At 35.9% G+C, this 18,571-nt stretch overlaps 2 protein-coding genes across 7 annotated transcripts in view; both read left to right on the forward strand.

Moving 5' to 3' along the window:
- Nucleotides 1-18,571, forward strand: part of LOC106067993 (2-iminobutanoate/2-iminopropanoate deaminase-like) — a 434,175-nt gene that overhangs the window by 404,204 nt on the left and 11,400 nt on the right. The window lies entirely within an intron of this gene.
- The window catches only part of LOC106058790 (CAP-Gly domain-containing linker protein 3-like), a 31,806-nt gene that overhangs the window by 7,461 nt on the left and 5,774 nt on the right, over nt 1-18,571 (forward strand). For 3 of the 6 annotated variants that reach the window (XM_056030621.1, XM_056030623.1, XM_056030622.1), the window contains 9 exons: nt 10,772-11,036; nt 12,076-12,331; nt 12,868-13,011; nt 13,259-13,455; nt 15,006-15,141; nt 15,720-15,857; nt 16,976-17,083; nt 18,199-18,322; nt 18,468-18,556. In XM_056030621.1, the coding sequence (XP_055886596.1) occupies nt 10,772-11,036; nt 12,076-12,331; nt 12,868-13,011; nt 13,259-13,455; nt 15,006-15,141; nt 15,720-15,857; nt 16,976-17,083; nt 18,199-18,322; nt 18,468-18,556 (1,457 nt within the window). Of the gene's footprint in view, nt 1-6,821; nt 6,936-8,148; nt 8,852-10,771; nt 11,037-12,075; nt 12,332-12,867; nt 13,012-13,258; nt 13,456-15,005; nt 15,142-15,719; nt 15,858-16,975; nt 17,084-18,198; nt 18,323-18,467; nt 18,557-18,571 lie in introns of those variants that run through there. The other 3 variants (XM_056030624.1, XM_056030625.1, XM_056030620.1) reach the window with 3 other exon arrangements.

Genomic DNA, 18,571 nt, shown 5'->3' on the forward strand with positions numbered 1-18,571 from the left:
GTCTCTCTCTCTCTCTCTCTCTCTCTGTCTGTCTGTCATATGTATTCCTACAAGAGGGAGAGACCAATGAACTTCCGTTTCAAACAACGCTACAACCCAAGATTAAGTGAAATGAAATTATTAGATCTAAGTTGAATGAATTAAGTCAAGTTAAATGACTTACAATATCCATCGATCGTTGGTAAATATCGTCTGAAAGAAAATTAATAAAAGTACATTGATTGGACTAGTTTGTGGTGTGGTGTCTAGCCCCCCTAGTTGATCAAGTTGAGGTCCCCTCTCAAAGACAAAATGTCTTTAGCATCCTCCGTTCAAAATGTATGTGAAAAACGGCGTGTGTGGTCAGTTGACCTATACACTGACCAATAACCTTTACTTGTAAACAAAGAAAAACGTGTTTGTATCATGTTTAGTATTCTTGTGTGTAGGCTAGTGCAGTTTATAAACTTTTGTTATCACGGGCATTCAGTTTAGTGGAGTTGCCATGTTAGATTTTAATAATGTGAACTAAGAGGAGACTAAGGACTTTGTTGATTTTCTAAATCTCTCACGTGACCAAATGCTTTTGACCTTGACCAAACTGAGAGAGAAAGCATTCTACCGAGATAGAGCGCATTTTAAAACCTCGGGTCATGTCACAGCATTAATAGTATTTATTAGAGTCTTAACATTGGCATAGTTAATGAAACAAATAGATCTAGGTTTCGTTTACAAATATGGTCACAAGTTCTTGAATAAATTCTAGAAACACCAGGAACACAACGGGTGTATTATCATTTCTGACAAATTAATTTTCCATTGATATTGATTGGTTAAGAAACTTAGATTTTTTATTTACTTATTCATTTCTTTCTTTGTAATGTTTTTATAAGCGTATTTTTTTTTTGGTAATTTTTAGTGCGATATTCATTTGTAAATTAGTTCGTAGTACACGAGGTTTCTTTTTATCCTCATGTATTTAGTGTGCTACTAAAATGTTTTTTTTTTACAATTTTGCTACATAGAGGGCGCTACATTTTTGTTAGCAATGGTTTTCTAAATAAACTAGTGAGAAAACTTATCTTCTTATCTTATATTATAAAATACAGATGTTACTTGAAAAAATAAGATGATTACGTCCTACGCGTCATGCAATTAGTCATGCATGTTAACCAATGGCTTAAATTGTGCCAAGTCACTGGTTTTCCAGACTGGCTCAGGCAACCCATTCCATGCTCTAATAGCACTAGGGAAAAAGGAGTATTTGTACATATTTGTCCTAGCATTTGGAACGAGGAATGTGCCTTTATCTTTGTGTCTTTCTGAGTATTTTATTAAATTTTTGTTTTTGTATTTGAAGATTATGGTTCAGTGTTTTATGTATGATAGCTACTTTACTTTTGAGTCTTCTGTCCTGAAGGCTTTCTAAATTTAGTGATTTTACTAAAGGTGTTACTCTAGTCAGATGTGAATATTCGTTTGTTATGAATCTCACTGCTCTATTTTGTGTCTATTCCAGTTTCTTAATGTTTTCTTGAGTTGAGGGGTCCCAAACAGAGGATGCATATTCTATTATTGGCCTAACCAAGGTTAAATAACATTTTAGTTTTATGTTCTTATTTGATTTATAGAAATTTCTTTTAATAAAATAAACCCTAATGATTTGTTTGATTTTTTAAATATTTTCATCAATATGGGGATTCCATGGCAGTTTTTCATTCATTTATTTATAAATAAGTTCACAGTTCATGTCTTGACATATTTTTTCTCCGTTTATTGAGGACTACATTGAACGCCACTTGCCTTTTATAACGTACAGGCACTTCAAAATAAAGAACTAAATAAAACAAATGTCCGTGTTCATGATATTTACCATCGGCAGAAATAAGGTCAACCAGCACACGTGTTTCCCCCCACTTGAACCGTACATACAGAGTTGTTAAGTCATCTGTCTGGTTACACCATTGACATAACTGTGTGTGTGTCGACCGAAGCTTCAGATCGATATCAGATCCATATACACACTGACTCTCGTACTAATTTTTTTTTTACAACTCCGATTTGGTTGTCACCTACACCAAATCGATCTTACCCCCCCCCCTCCCGGCCCCCTTTATTTTTCATTTTCTGAATTTACGTTTTCAATATATGAATTCATAAAAAGGGGGGGGGGTCAAATGTCACTTCCTAAATGTGTTCTCATATTTCGTCTAGGAGGAACCTGTGATGTAGCCCTACATAGTTCAGTTCAGATGTAGTTCTGTTTACGTGGATATATACTAAGTATATCTTCTGACTCCCTTGCAGCTTAAAGTGGTGTCGGAACCTGATCTCAGCCTGATTAAGGAAATCTCTGAAGTGTTTGTTTACTTCTGATGGGGCTGAACAGCTCTATTTTTTTTCTCATCGTCTGCTTGTGGTCGCTTCGTCTTTCCGTCACCACTGTGTGTCAGTCGAGTGAGTGTTTCGCTTGGTGGATACTTCCATGGCTAAAGTTGGTGTACTGAGTGTCTCACTTGGTGGATACTTCCATGGCTAAAGTTGATGTACTGAATGTCTCACTTGGTGGATACTTCCATGGCTAAAGTTGGTGTACTGAGTGTCTCACTTGGTGGATACTTCCATGGCTAAAGTTGATGTACTGAATGTCTCACTTGGTGGATACTTCCATGGCTAAAGTTGGTGTACTGAGTGTCTCACTTGGTGGATACTTCCATGGCTAAAGTTGGTGTACTGAGTGTCTCACTTGGTGGATACTTCCATGGCTAAAGTTGGTGTACTGAGTGTCTCACTTGGTGGATACTTCCATGGCTAAAGTTGATGAGCTGAAGAGTTGTCTGTTCCTCGAATCGTCCTTTTTTTTTTGAAGCAGATCTTTGTATGTTGTTGTTTGCCCCCTGTGTTGAAGATGTTTGGACAATGGATGTGTTGGCAGAAGTGCAGGTTGATCTTAGTCATCGTTCTAAACGTGAGAAATATGGAATAGTACTCTCGTGCTACGATTCATGTACTTGTCTCAAGATTAATGCACTTCTGGTTGATGATGTATCTATTTAATCAGGAAGCTAATCTACTTGACGCTATTTTGCCAGTTGATACAAAAGACTCTTTCAGGAATCTTTATATTGAATGTTTTTTTTGTTTTGTGTTTCTTAAGCTTTACATACTTTTTGTTAACTTCTCGTGGGCCCTGCGACCCATTGCAATCATGTTTGTTTATGAAGACTACACTAACCGATCATTAGGACAGCTAGCACCGTGATTGGGTTTGTCTAGTTTGTTATCTTAAACCAGTGTGGCTACGTTGTAGAGTGGGACCCCGATCTAGGCTTAGATTGTTTTGAATGATTTTTAAATCTGACTTTTTGCGACATTGAAAGGACCAAAACTATAAGAGTTTCAACGTGTTTTCGCCCACTTTAGCCCCATCCCAATCCTGTCTATGTTAAAAGCTTTGATATTGTTTCTCATTTATGCGTTAATGATAAAAGATTTACTGGATTTCATTCAGTTATGGAAAATAGTGTCACATTAGTTAAAAATTGTCTGTAACTTAACCACAAGACCGATAGCTAATGGAAAAACAAGAACACAAACAAAAAATACTTTAAAAAAAAAACTTGTACGAAATGTAATTATATCAATTAGTTTGAATCAGTCAATGTAATTAAATATTTTAACCCTTTGTTTTTGTTTAGCGCTAGTTCATGCTTTTAGCTTTCTCAGTACTTTATGATCCTATCACTTGTCTGGACAAGCTGGAAAGAGGTATGCTGGAGAAAGAAAGGGACATCTGGGTGAATTTGACTGTAATCGGTTTTTAAAAGCATTAACAAAAAAGAAAAAAAAAAAGGAGGAACGACCTGAATTCGAACTCAGGCTCACGCATTTTCAAGCCGACATACTAACCACTCTGCTAGTGAGGTGCTTATAACTATAGAAGATTGTATAGTTATCTGTTTGTTTCAAACTTTAAAGCAGCTTACCATAAAGCTTATTCCACCACTTCAGTCAAGTACAATGTCTTTCCTTTGTTCGAGATACCAAACAAAATAATGAATTACCAATAGTTAATTTACTATTTGGTTCAGTTTTTTTTTTTATTGATTCTTGTGTTGCCAGGTAAAAGAGATAATCGTGCAAAATCTCAGCTTGATTTTAGATTGGGTGTTGGCCACTGTGGGAGAAATAACGTGTACAAACTTTTTACTAAATAGAGTGAGCTTTGTAAAAAAAATAAAAAAAATAAAAACAGCACTAGCCTGTATATTACATGTGTTCATATCGTAAACATGAAAGTCTTTAAACGTTTAGGCCTGCGGAAACATGTTGGAAGGCAAGTAGGAAGTAATGGGAAAAACTCTTGGAGCTGAGGCACAAAGTGGGGTGGGGGTGGATTCAGCGTAGTCCTGGCGTAGTAAAAGATGAGTAATGAATGAAGTAGATCTCCGAAAAAAATTAAGTACGTGTAGATCAGCGGTTCTCAACCTTTAAAGCTCGGCGACCCCTTTTTTACAATCCCCCACTCTGCCGCGACCCCTTCCCCCCCGACACACACATACAGCAATAGTAGTATAGACCAAAATAATTCTATATTTCGATGGTCTTAGGCGACCCCTGGCAAATCGTCAATCGACCCCCAAGGGGGGCGCGACCCACAGGTTGAGAACCCCTGGTGTAGATGGTACTACAGATTGCGTAATGAATGCTGTTCAGTAAATTAAAAAAGATCTTTCCGAAACAAAATTTGTATTCGAACCTTGCTGTTGCCGTAACTTTGACTCGTCAAGCATCCTTAAAGATAGAAAGAATTGAACCTTTGTATCAGAACACGTTTTCTACCCTTTTGATGGCCCGGGGCTATATAGTTATTGTAACGTACAGATCGATTTCAGAGAAGATGTTTCATGGTTTAACAGCATTGTCAGATTGACTCATCAATATGTGTTCAGCTTTAAATAGATTGGATTTACTTTGCGTACTTACTTTACTTGATAGGTTGGTGTAATCTTTGTGGAGTTTTTTTGTTTTGTTTTTAATGTTAACCCAACTCGACTAGGTACCTGATTTGTTGGGGAAAAGGTTGGGCAGAGGCGGCCTTTGGGGGGGGGGGTCGAGTGGGGCGACCGGCCTATGCTTTGCGCTTGAGGAGGCCCCGCGATATTTGTATTACTTATTTTTAATTATTCTCTACTTAGTTGATTTTTTCATGCAAATTGTTACTGACTCATTATATTAAAAGGACACTCAATCAATTTATATTGAGGACTGAGGACAAACTCATACTAGGGAAGTCTTACCTGCAGAAGAATTACAAATACAGTAGTTAATGTTGTCAAACGGCCAATAGTACAGTACCTACGTGCGGTAGTGTGTTTTGTAACTATAATAAGGCCTACAACATTAGAAGCGGACGAGCCCGTTAGTGTGATGTAATACGGTATATATGGTCTACGCTTACGGCTCACGGGCCCACGCGAGACCAATCTCACAGAAGGCCTCAACATCGACCTGCAACGTCCAACCTGTGGGCAGTGGAGACCGATCGTTCGATTCCACGTGGTACAGACTGGCCTGTCTCCACTGCTCACAGGTTACGAGTACATGTCATAGTTGAGACCATCTGTATCGAATGGTCTCTGCCCGCTAATGACGCTCGCCCTGGGCCCCACGCACTGCTAAGTCCGCCTCTGGGTTGAGCTTTCCACTCCACACCCTCACTATTCACTAATCTTCGGGTAATAATAAATGAAATAAACGAGCTTCGGGTCATCTGCCTAATGTACTGCAAGGTCTGAAAAAGTCTAATGTAGCCTACTTGCGGCCTACTATCTCTCAGATAGTCAATTTAAAAACTAACTATTATTTAACATTGGTTGTTGGTCGGTCGTTGGATGGTAGCACTGCATTGCTAGTACTACTTGAAAAACGTCAACAAACTTTTAAAAAAGACATTAACACATTTTATTAAAAATATAGACCAATTCACCTTGACGTCTAAATCTAGTAATAAATATGAAATGAAATTTGTAATAAAATCTAACTCGCTACACACACTTATATACACACACACAATAACACGTCTTTACTCTTTCAAACCTTTGGGTCGTCCGCCTGCCGTTCTTAACATAAATTATGACAGATCCTGTCGTGATTTCATCATTGTCCATGACCAAAGACTAATAGTTTCTTCATTGTGATCATCACCTTGAGAACACACACACACACACAATAATGACATTTTAAAAAATACATCTACATCATCTTTCAGAAATACATCTACATCATCTTTCAGAAATACATCTACATCATCTTTCAGAAATACATCTACATCATCTTTCAGAAATACATCTACATCATCTTTCAGAAATACATCTACATCATCTATCAGAAATACATCTACATCATCTTTCAGAGAGTCTGTATTAAACTTTAAAAACAAAAAAAAACAAAAAAAACTATAACAGATAATTGATTGGGGAAAATCCAATCGAAGTAGATATCTCGGAAGATAGTCGTGAAAGTCATTTGATCATGAAGCCTAGATCTGTCAAACAGACGCGATTGTTGGAGGTTAAATATGAGCGTTGACAATGTATGCAGTCGTGTCCCATCGCCTCTTTGTTTTGTCAACAACGCCTCGCAAACTGGCAAGTGTGATTGTTAAAATTGCCTTTCAAAAATTCAAACGGTATAACTTCGATGGGATTGGATCGTTGGCGGGAAATACTACAACTGCGTCTCACCCTCGAGCGGAGAGAGAGAGGGGGGGGGGGGTAAGATTGTTACGAGCTGAATCAGCGCGTGCTATATGCCTCATGCTTCCACCGCCGTCGCCCCCCCCCCCCCAACATGTCCCCGGACGTGTTGAGTCGCGGATTTGAAAATGAAATCTACGAGCTAGTTATCATTGTTGCACGTGTTTTTTTTGGTTGATATATTTCTTGGTGTTGAAAGTAAGTAGAATCTAGGTCTATATCCAACAAATTGAACCAATTGTAAAAATACAATAATATAACAGGATTAGATTAATAGAGACTTTTCTTATATATAGTCTTGATGATCCTAGATTTATAGAGATATTGATCCTTTTTTTTTTTTAAAAAAAAGGTCTAATCTAGATATAATATAAAAAATTGTGGCGTCTAGATCTAGATTCTAAACTTTTTTTTTTCGGGAGGGGGGGGGGGGGGTGAGACAAAATTATCTAAATCTAGTATCTAAACTTTTAATTTAGAGGCATTATGATCATCTCATTTATTTAAGTTCTGGACCTAGATCCAGATCTAGGAGTCTATAATTTTATTTGAAAAAAAAACATTTTGTTGTTATTGTTATTTTGTATTTCATTGTGACCTATCATTGCCGTTGGCCTGTCTTGGCTTGTTTTGTTTGGATGCTAGTGTGTAGACGTTGGTTAGCGTGTCGCACGTGAAGGTCGCCTTGTTAGTGCACGAGCTGTCATTTAGCCAGCACGCGTGTAAGGTTAGAGAGTAGCCGTGTGACGATTTGATTTTTCTTAATAATCTCCACTAGATTCTAGTAGTGAGATGTTTGGAAACTACTACTACTGACGTTAAGCTCTGGGTGGACATTGGTATGTGTGCCGCTCAGTGGACAGACTGGACTTAACGTTTGCTGATCAGAGATTTCTGTTTTGATTCATATGTTTATTTTTACTTGAAGTTGTAGCTGAGTATCTGATATTTTATGTAGGAAATTCTTTTTACATCTGATTTGTATTTACCATGTCGTAGCTCAATTTATGAAGTTCTAGACTAGAAACCTACTAGACAAAGTATGTGCTGAAATCCAAAGCCAAAGGAAACTTGAAAAGGACCAGAAGACGCATGTGTGTAGATCTCGTCACTCAATGAGCTCTTTATGTTGTGTCTATTCTATTTATGTGAATGTTTTTGTTGTTTATGAGAAATAGTCTTTGCAATCAAAACGAATTTCCATTATGATTAGGATCAATAAAGCAGTATTAGTCTTAGTTTAATAAATAGGTTATATTGACGCGGTGGTGAACACCCAAATGTAAGATACATCCGCTGTACAAATCTTGCTTCACCGCTGCATGCTCTCTTTTTTTGTAGACAAGGCATATTATCTAAACATTACATCTGTTCATGGAAGGCACTATTTTGTTTAAATCGTTTGGTGAACAATTCATGTTTGTTTGTTTTTTTAAACACCGACCTGCATTTGTAAAATGTAGTGATGAAATCTTGAAAGCTAATAAATTATCACCTAGTCTATTAAATAAACTTGAGATCTGGAATTTGTTGAGCTGGGCACTGGTGGTTGGTCAACAGAAGTAAATAGGCAGCTTAGTGTGTGTACTTGCTGACAGCCCACATGTCAGTACTAACTCATTTTCATCCCAAAGGCGAATGCACCAGTTAGCTCTGCCTTGTAACTTTGTTAGATCTAGAGTTTTTGTCAAATTGACACCAGTGTGAATTATTGACTTAATTTGGATTAACAAGGAGCTCATGAGTTGTGTGATGGCCCTTGACTATGGCTCATTACAGTTTTAAAGCCAAAGTTCTGTGGTCTAGTTTCTTTCAACTTCTTCATTGAGGGTGTTAAATACTTAAGTCTGGAGCTCGTGATAACATCACCTTAAGCTACTCACTGACTTGTTTTTGTCCCAAATACCTCCTACTTCAAGTCTGACCCCCACAACATCATTTTGGAACTTTTTGTCTGGATTGATTGTGTTTCTGGCTTGAAGTGACCTTCATAGTTGTGCCATGGGGACAGTGGACCTTGTCAGCCAAAGTTTTGATAGTGTCAATGATACTAGCATGATAAGCATGATAAGTGTGAAGTCTCAGCATTCCTTTCATTTCTGTTGGAAGTGCAAGTAAGGAACTGTTACATTGTTACATTAGCTTTGTAACATCACAGTCACATTACATTGTTACATTAGTCTTGTTACATTACATTGTCACATTAGTCTTGTTACATTACATTGTTACATTAGCCTTGTTACATTACATTGTCACATTAGACTTGTCACATTACATTGTTACATTAGCCTTGTTACATTACATAGTCACATTACATTGTCACATTTGCCTTGTTACATTACATTGTTACATTAGCCTTGTTACATTACATAGTCACATTAGTCTTGTTACTTTAGCCTTGTTACATTACATAGTCACATTACATTGTCACATTAGCCTTGTCACATCATATTGTCACATCATATTGTCACTTAGTCTTGTCACATTAGTCTTGTCACATTACATTGTCACATTAGTCTTGTTACATTATATTGTCACATTAGCCTTGTTACATTACATTGTTACATTAGTTTTGTTACGTTACATTGTTACATTAGTCTTGTTACATTCGTTGTGTCACATTACATTGTTACACTAGTCTTGTCACATTTATCTTGTCACATTACATTGTTACATTTATCTTGTTACATTACATTGTTACATTTTTCTTGTCACATTACATTGTTACATTTGTCTTGTCACATTACATTGTTACATTTGTCTTGTCACATTACATTGTTACATTTGTCTTGTCACATTACATTGTTACATTTGTCTTGTCACATTACATTGTTACATTTATCTTGTCACATTACATTGTTACATTTGTCTTTGTCACATTACATTGTTACATTTTTTCTTGTCGCATTACATTGTTACATTTGTCTTGTTGCATTACATTGTTACATCAGTCTTGTATTTCTAGAACCGAAGACATGTTAAACCAGAAAGTGTGCATGTCTGTGAGCACATGGCTCTGTACAAACATTAGTGTACAATTATATTATTTTTACAACTTGTTTGTTAACCTTATGTGTGTGCGCTTTGAGTGTCTTGTTTGTATGTGTGAATTTTTCATTATATTGTTTTTATGCTGTTACAGATAATGTTTTCATGTATTACTACCATATTTATTTTGGAGCTTGTGTCTCTTTTTTTTCAATGCCTTGAAAATTGTATTTTTTTTAAACATTTTAGTCAGATACAATGTTGTTGTATTTTTTATCATCCATTTTACTTTTATTATATGAATCATTGGGTCAAATTGGTATCGTGCAGTAATTTTTAAACCAGTAGTGTCTACCATATGTCTTTATTTTCTTCGTTACTTCTGTATTCTCTCCAGACTATGCAAAATAGCAATTACTGATGTATGAAAATTAAAACAGGTGTTTGCGAATCAACAAGACACTAAGTTTAGATTGGAGGGGGACTTTTTTTTTTCTCTTTATAAAGCTTGTGAAGTTAATGACCGCTCCAATTACTTAATATTAGTTTAAAAGTTATTTTTAACATTTTAGTCTTCACTTGATTTCTGTGTAAGTCTCAAAAGTATTTATTGCTATAACCAGTGAATGAAATTAATTCTGAGGAGCTTTCATTTGAATCCTTCTTGTCTTTCAATGGCAGGAGTAGTCTAGATAATAAAATATAAATTTGAAAGCATCTGTATGGGCAAATGAAATGTAACTTGTTTCGAAGACAAGGAGATCTTGCAGTCATTCCAAAAACCTTTAGTTTAGCTACATGCATTTCCTTTTAAAGAAATATCTGTATATTTTAAAGCAAGGTGAAGGCTCAGAGATGAAAATCAATTTTATTTTCACAGACATTTTTTTTATTATAAATGTAATAATACCCTTAAAATTGATTATAGAATTTGCTTTATATATTTATATGTAATTTTAAATTTTATTTTAATTTTTTAGATGTCATTGTTATAACTATGTTAAATACTTTACACGTTCTGAATGCATTTTTTTTTTTAATCTCAGAATGACCCTTGGAGAAACTGACATTCTGGATCCTGGCCTGTCCATCCATCCATCAACCAACCTAACAAGAACTATGATCCACCCTTGTGTTGATCCACCGCTGTGTGACAACTGCACAAGGCTAGAGTTGTCTTTCTTTGACCCTTTGTGCCCAGACTGTCGTAATATTCTACTAAACCCATCTACCACAGTGCCACAGATATTTGCCATCATGAGACAGTGGACTCCACAAACACAGCAGTCCCTGGAACTTTTAGTGGATGAGGTCAGTCTGGCATTCATTGTTCTCTGAATTCAGTCACTGATAGTAATAAACATGAGACGTCTTGCTGTGGTCACTTTGTTTTCAAAATAAGGTACCGGTATCTCAGAAAAGAAAACTATTTCCATTTGTAATGAGATCTAAGAACAGGTAAAGAAGGGCTTACCTTTTCTGTGGCAAACAAGGGGTCATATATCACTGGCTAGAGACATTGTAAGCGCAAATTCAGCATAAAACTTTCAAGCTTCCGACGACGATTTTTCACTTGTACTCAAGCCTTAGCATCATGCAGCCAACATGGTAAATGAGCTTTGAAAAAAAAAACTTTAAATGGGTCATGATAGCGCAACTTTTATGCTTATAGCATGCTCATAGAGCTCTGGTCCAATCTCGTTTGTAGACCAATGTGGGGAGGGGGTTATCTTGGAGAAGGTTTTCTGTTCTTCCTTTATGACCTCAGTAAACACAACTCTGCATGAGTCGAACCTTGAGCCCCCTTGATAAGTAGCCAAGCTCAAGCGTACTTAGCCTCTCGTCCACACATCCCATCATTACTTGTAGTTAATAACTTTCGTCACTGTTACTGATAATGGAGGCAGCTGGTCAATTAATCAGGCCAAATGTTACCGTCTTTGTTTTTATAAATCTTGTGTAGTCTTTATCTTTGTAAAGCTATAGTTTTTTTTTTACACAATTTATTATTTGCAACAAAAAATGTTAAAAGCTTCTAAACTAGTGATATCCAAACTAGACTCTTGGGACATGTGTGGCCTTCCATTGCTGCTATCCAGACCATTGAAATCTCTGCCTATAGGTCGTAATGAAACTACAGAGGCTGGGTTCTGTTAAGCAAAGATATTTTTAGGTGATGTGTCCAATGAGGCGTGTGTCAGAAATGTATGACTTGATCCGGAAAAAGGTGGTGCACTTTTAAAGCCCTGTTTTAATTCTTTAATCCTCAATCTTTTGCACTGTGAGAAAGCTCTTACTAGTGCTATTTTCCTTAGTCCATTCTAAATGTATTTGTGTTCTAACCTTACAGATATTAAAGCGTGGGGCCAATATTAATGACAGGGATGGCCTAACAGATATGACACTTCTTCACTATGCCAGCAAGTCTGGGGCCGCTGGTATTGGGGATCCTGATTCTGCAGTGAGAATAGTGACCATGCTTCTAGATGCTGGGGCTGACGTGAACATTCGGTGTCGGTGGACCAACATGACAGCACTCCATTATGCTGCCTATTTTGATGTTGTACCGGTTCTCAAAATGTTATTGAAAGCAACGAAAGCTCTTGGTACTTGTTTTTTTAGTACACTATGTAATTTGGTTTCAGTTAATTAATTGTTTTGATTGCATTTGATGATCATGTAAAAAAATAAACTATATTTTAGTTCCTTTATCCCCTTAAAAAAAAATGCATCCCTGCTTAAACTAGGCTTCAAGTAGTGAACATACCTAAATCTTAACTCTAATTTGTTTTATATTAATAGATCCCTTACTATTGATTTGTATTTTAAAATTTCCAAAATGTTACTCCAAATTTCTAAATCTTTTAAATGGATGTAAAAATTACAACATTCTTAAGAAAGAACCTTATTTTCCAATTTTTTTGTCTCAAATGAAAGAAAATTCTTCTGAACATAACAGAGTTTTACTGAAATAAACTAAATTGTAATTTCTGTTCAATATATATAACATACTAAAATTAAAGAATTCTTCAAATTGAAGTTTAATAAAAGTGTAATTTTTTTTAAAAGTTAATGATGACTAGAATGGCAAAGGTAAAATTAATCAGTTGATGTATTTGTGTTTGTCTCCCTTGGTTTTCAGATATAGACAGTACTTGTTCAGAGTTTGAACATGGCACAGCCTTGCACATAGCAGCATCTAATTTGGCTCATGAGGCCTGTAAAGTTTTGCTACAGAATGGAGCCAATCCAACACTGAAAGATGATTTAGGAAGGATGCCAGTAGGTGAGTCAAATCATCTAACCACACACCTATACTTTTTTTATGCCTAAGCCATTTTTTCTTAATTAAATACCACAACAGGGGTCAGATGGAAGTAATTTGACCTGTTTCTCAGGCCAATAGATGCTGTTTATTCTGCAATGGCCTTCTCTCCTCTACTGATGCTAGAAGCTCACTAGAATTGTGAGCTCTTTTGTAATTTAATGTTTTTTTTTAACTCTGCTTGAAATCCCTTTTGCTGTTGTTGTAGAGTGTGTTCCAGAGCCCAGTACTTTTCAAGAGGACCACAACATGCAGATGTTGGCAGTCAAAGTGAAGAAGACATTAAGTGAAGCCATGCCTCCTGTCTTAAAACAAGCGCCCAGCTATGATCTTGTCCATAGCAAAGTGACCCTTCAGGCCCTCGGGTTAACTATTGGAGAGAAAATTCTAGTCGGAGGTGTCAAGGTATGTCCTCTTTCATACAGCCAGCCAAGTAACTGATTTACGTAGAAGTGATAGGTCTCCCTTTGGGTCATAAGCCATTGGCATTCTGTTACAGTGGATATTTAGTACAACAATATCTTTCACTTGAATTCAAGCCCCTGCTGCCTTGCAGCTATACCCAATCATGGGAAAGGCTTTGAGAGTAAACCCTTAGGAAAAATCAGGAGCTGGTGACCTTAACCATTTCACCACTAAGCAGTTGTAAGAAACTATCTACCCCATCCCTAAGAGAAGGGATATAACTCTGTATCAGCTAGTTTAAAAAATCGATTTTTTGACTAAATTCACAGAAAAAAACTAATAAAACTTAACAAAAACCTTCTTTTTATAATAGAAAAATAGACCTAGGGTTAAGCATCATGTTTGAAGGCCTACAGAGCTCAAAAACATTAAAATATCAAGTCATATTTAGTTGCCTTCCAATCTCCCGTTTCACTAGATCTAACATATTCAATACTGGATCTAGCATCAATTTTTTATTTATTTTCACTACTATCGGTCTTAAATGGTTCTAAAACACTTACCCCAATCATTATATCCTTATTCTACAGCTTAAACATTAATATTCCCATTAAAATCTTATTCTATTAAAGCCTAAACATAAGCCTAAATATGTTCCATTTTGAAGGCTAGCAAAAAAAAAACGTAATTTTCAAAAAATTGTAAAAATGCAATCTAACATGCTGCAGAGTCAAAATAAGCACCTAAAAATAGCATCACTATCGCTCTTCTAGGTCAGAGTTAGTAAAGGTATAAATAGTTTTAAAAACTAGCAGTGCGTGCGTAAACGAAACAACCCAAAATCGGCGATTGCCGGCGACTCCCGGCGACTCTAGTTGTCAACCAGTAGAGGCGACTCCCGGCGACTCTAGTTGTCAAAGGGTTAAGGCAGTTTGCAGCACCTGGTGCTACACCCTGGCAGAACCTGCGAAATCACTGACCCCAAACTGTATCGGCACTGATGTTCCTTTGGATGCATGAGCTGTGTGGAGAGGGGGGGAACTGATGTGTGGGCAACATCGTTCTGACCAGTTAATGCCCAGGCATTCATCTCATTTCCATGATATGATCCATAGTCGCTTTGCGACTGAAGGAGGCCATAGTATCTTTCACTTGAATTTATTCTGTTAAAAATTGCTCAGGAATAAGATGTGAGGGAAAAAAATGTGCCTTCCTTTTAAGTGATTTCCTAAAGATAAAAGTATTTTTTTGGAATCAAAAAGTATTTTTTTTTTTTTTTCTTTGTTTTCTTGTCACTTTAGTGGATTTTGGTTTTGTACTATTGAATTAAGTTTAAATGTCATAAGACATGCCTTTTGTGCTTGTTGTATTGGCTTCTAACACAGATAAGCAATATTATTTAATGGAAAATGTCTTGCAGAGATATAACTTTTGGCTTTGCAATGCTAAACATTGTTTTGGCTCTCCTTCAGTAAATAGTATTTAGTTTTAAAATTAGTATTCAAGGTCTATACATTGACATCTAAATCAAAGCATCATTTTTTATACAGGGCGGAACACTGCGCTATTGTGGCCCCACAGAGTTTGCCTCCGGTGTGTGGGCTGGAGTAGAATTGGATGAGCCTGCAGGGAAAAACAACGGCAGTGTTGGAGGAGTTTGCTACTTTAATTGTCCAAATAATTATGGTACATATTTGGAACTGATTACATTATACAAGTTTCTAAAATAATTATGTATTCATCTTGACATAGTTTTTTAAAAACTCTTTGCTTTTAATACTTAAATAATACTTTTACTTTCTCTTTCAATCATTGAGCGTTAACTTTTTTCCTTCCTTCTGGAACAGTTTTACTTACTATCAAGTGGGGAAAGATTTTTAATTATAATTTTTTTTTAAACTCATGACAAAGAACAGAATCCTTATCTTCAAAAAATTTGATAAATAACTTGTATTAAAGTATTAAAATTATAACAGTGACATAGTGTGAAAAAACTTTTTTTTCCAATTCATCTTTCTTCAAAAAAAAATTCATTTATAATAATCTAATGACAAATTTATATGGAAAGGTTTTTTGTTTTTTTGGGAGGTTAAGCTTTTAAATACTTGTAATGTTCCCCCCCCCCCCCCCCCCCCCCCCCCAAAAAAAAAAATTGATCTCATCTGACTATTTGGATGCTTTTTACAGTGATTATAGTTGAGAAAAGTTGACTTAATGTACATTTTATTTGTGCTTTAACTAAATTAATTTTGACCACTTTGCAGGTGTATTTGCTCCCATAAGCAAGATATCCAAGATGGATATAATTCGAAGGTCAAGGACACCACCTGCGTCTCACCGTCTGTCTATGAGAGAAATGCCCAATGTTGATGTGTCAAAGGTTACTGCGAAGATAGACACAGGTTAGTTTAGATCATAATTTCATTAAGTGGCATTGCTTTTCTGTGGTGCTTCTACTTCCTGGTATTATTTATGAACTCTGCCAATAATAAATTGTGGAAACAAAAAGTAACAAGAAAAACATGCCAAATACTTTTTAAAGAAAACAAAGCTTATATTAAATGTACTTGTATCAATTAGTTTGGATTAGTCATGTCATTAAATTTGTAATTGCTCTAGACTTAATTAAAATTAATAATTAATAAAAATTTTAAAAAAAGGGAATGACTTGAGAATTTGAACTCGTGGCTCAAGGCTTCTCAGGCTTCTCAACCCAACATTCTTCTAGTGGAGAGCCTATGAGCTTAGAAGATTGTATAGTTATCTATTTTTTCTATGGTCTCGTATTATTTATCATGTTGTGTTCACTAAGACTCAGACTAATTCAGCTTATACCACCACTTCAGTCTAAGTACTGATTCTTTCCCTTGTTTGAGATACCAAACAAAATAATTACCAATAATTAATTAGCTAATTGGTTAATTATATTTTTTTTTATTCTTGTGTTATCAGGTAAATAGATAATTGTGCAAAATTTCAGCTTGATCCGAGAATGGGTGTGGGAGAAATAACGTGTACACTTTTTGATAGACAGACAAGAGTGATATAAGCTTTGTAAAAAAAGGTCTTGTCTTATAAATAGATGTTACTTCAAAGAGAAGATAATTATGTCTTGAGCATATCTGTGTGTCAATCTAGTCATGCATGTTTATCAGAGACTTAAAATCTGCCAAGTCGTTGGTTTTCCTGGCTAAATAAGGCAACCTGTTCTATGCTCTAAAGGCGCTAGGGATGAAGAAGCCTTTCTAAAGATTCATCCTAGCATATGGAATAAGAAATGTGCTTTTATCGGGGCTAAGCACACCACATATGCCTAACCTGTGACAATGGATTAATGATCTCATTAATGGCATGAGAAGTTGAGACATTAAATGCCACAGACATGATGAAAATACTATATTGCCAGCTGGTTGTGGCATTGTTTTTGTTAGTTTTAAAGTGTTTTTGAAATTTTCCACGTTTGTGTTATATCTAACAAATGTACTGAACAAGCTCATTAACATATTGTCTGTGTCTTCAGGACTAAGTAGGCATTCTTCTGAAATTGTAGAAGTGAATGACAGAGTTGTTGTTGCTGGACAGCGGAAAGGAACTGTCAAGTTTATTGGGAAAACACATTTTGCCCCTGGTAATAATTGTACTTTTTCAATATCAGTATATGTCACAGCTTTCCTATTATATAACTCTATCTATTTATAACTTGATAGAAACTACCTTAGGTCTCGATACGTCTAGGTGTCCCTGGTTCAGCTGTAGTTAACGAAATAAAACAATTAAACCACTAGATCAAACACATAAACTTATATAAACTTTACTGCATATCACATACAAGCTGGACTCTGTCTAACAACCAACACACTTCCGGTCATTTGCGCAGATTGTAAAAATAGATTATACATACATACACACATTCATCCATGACAGTATATGATGTTATTTTATGTCAAGGAAAAGTTCTTGATATTTTCATAGTATGCTAAAATGAACAAATCAAATTTGTATCATATTTCTTTTCCTAAAACTACACTTGGAAAACTGAAAAAAAAACAAAAACGAATTAATAATGTGTTTAATAGATCGATAATATGAATATTTGTTAGAGTTATTAAATTGATTGTTGCAAAGACAAATTGTATGCAATGATGTGGAGAAATGCCATGAGACGTTGTTGCCATACATTGTTGCATGGCTGCCAGAGATGTCTGTTAGTTGGACATGTTTAGCCTTGGATGCAAGTTTAATTCATTCTCAAGCATCATATGTAACACTCCTGTTGTCATTGTACTACTGTTCTCTGAAGAAATGGCTGATCAATTAGTAGATTGTAAACATTAGGATTGTGACTGTCAATTAGTCATCTGATTGGCATGGTTTCATTCCTTCACTGCATTCTTTATTGGTCGCAGACCGTCCTGTACTCTTACATTGACCCTTCACGGATATGGAGTGTGATGGCCAGATTGTCTGATCCTGTCACCTCTAAGTTTGTCAATGTTGTGACAATGAAACCCTTGTGTTCGATCAAAGAGAGCTACCACCAGATGATCTAGATCTAGAACTCTTGACTAGGTTATAACATTATGATGTTAGAAATTATATATGTATGTATCATACGTACTGTTGGTACGATTTTTCTGGATATCTGGTGCTATTTAGTTGGATAACCATTGAAACTAATTGTACAACCTTGTGAAACAAAAAGGCCTTTTTAAAATGACTATTTCTTGATCTACCATCCTGCAGGTGTCTGGTATGGGGTTGAACTAGACAGACCAGTTGGTAAAAATGATGGCTCGGTGAATGATGTCAGATATTTTGACTGCAGACCAAAACATGGAGTTTTTGCTCCGTTGACTAGAATACAGAAGTAGGTCCTCTCATTACCAGTACTGTAGTTTAACATTTAACTCTATTTATTTCTTATTTTTGGTACTTTTAACTACTTTCTAGCTCATTCCTACTGCATAGCTTCTTAAGTAATATCTCACCATTTTTTTCAATGTATGCTTCAGATTAGGGGATAAAATGTTTAGTTCTAGCGAGTCACTTGACACAATTAGCTGGGGAGCTGTCTCGGAAAGAGTGGACAGAAAATCTATGTGTAAGTTTTTCTCAA

The sequence above is a fragment of the Biomphalaria glabrata genome, chromosome 5 (genome assembly GCF_947242115.1).
Source record: "Biomphalaria glabrata chromosome 5, xgBioGlab47.1, whole genome shotgun sequence".
Classification (NCBI taxonomy): Eukaryota; Metazoa; Mollusca; class Gastropoda; family Planorbidae; genus Biomphalaria; species Biomphalaria glabrata.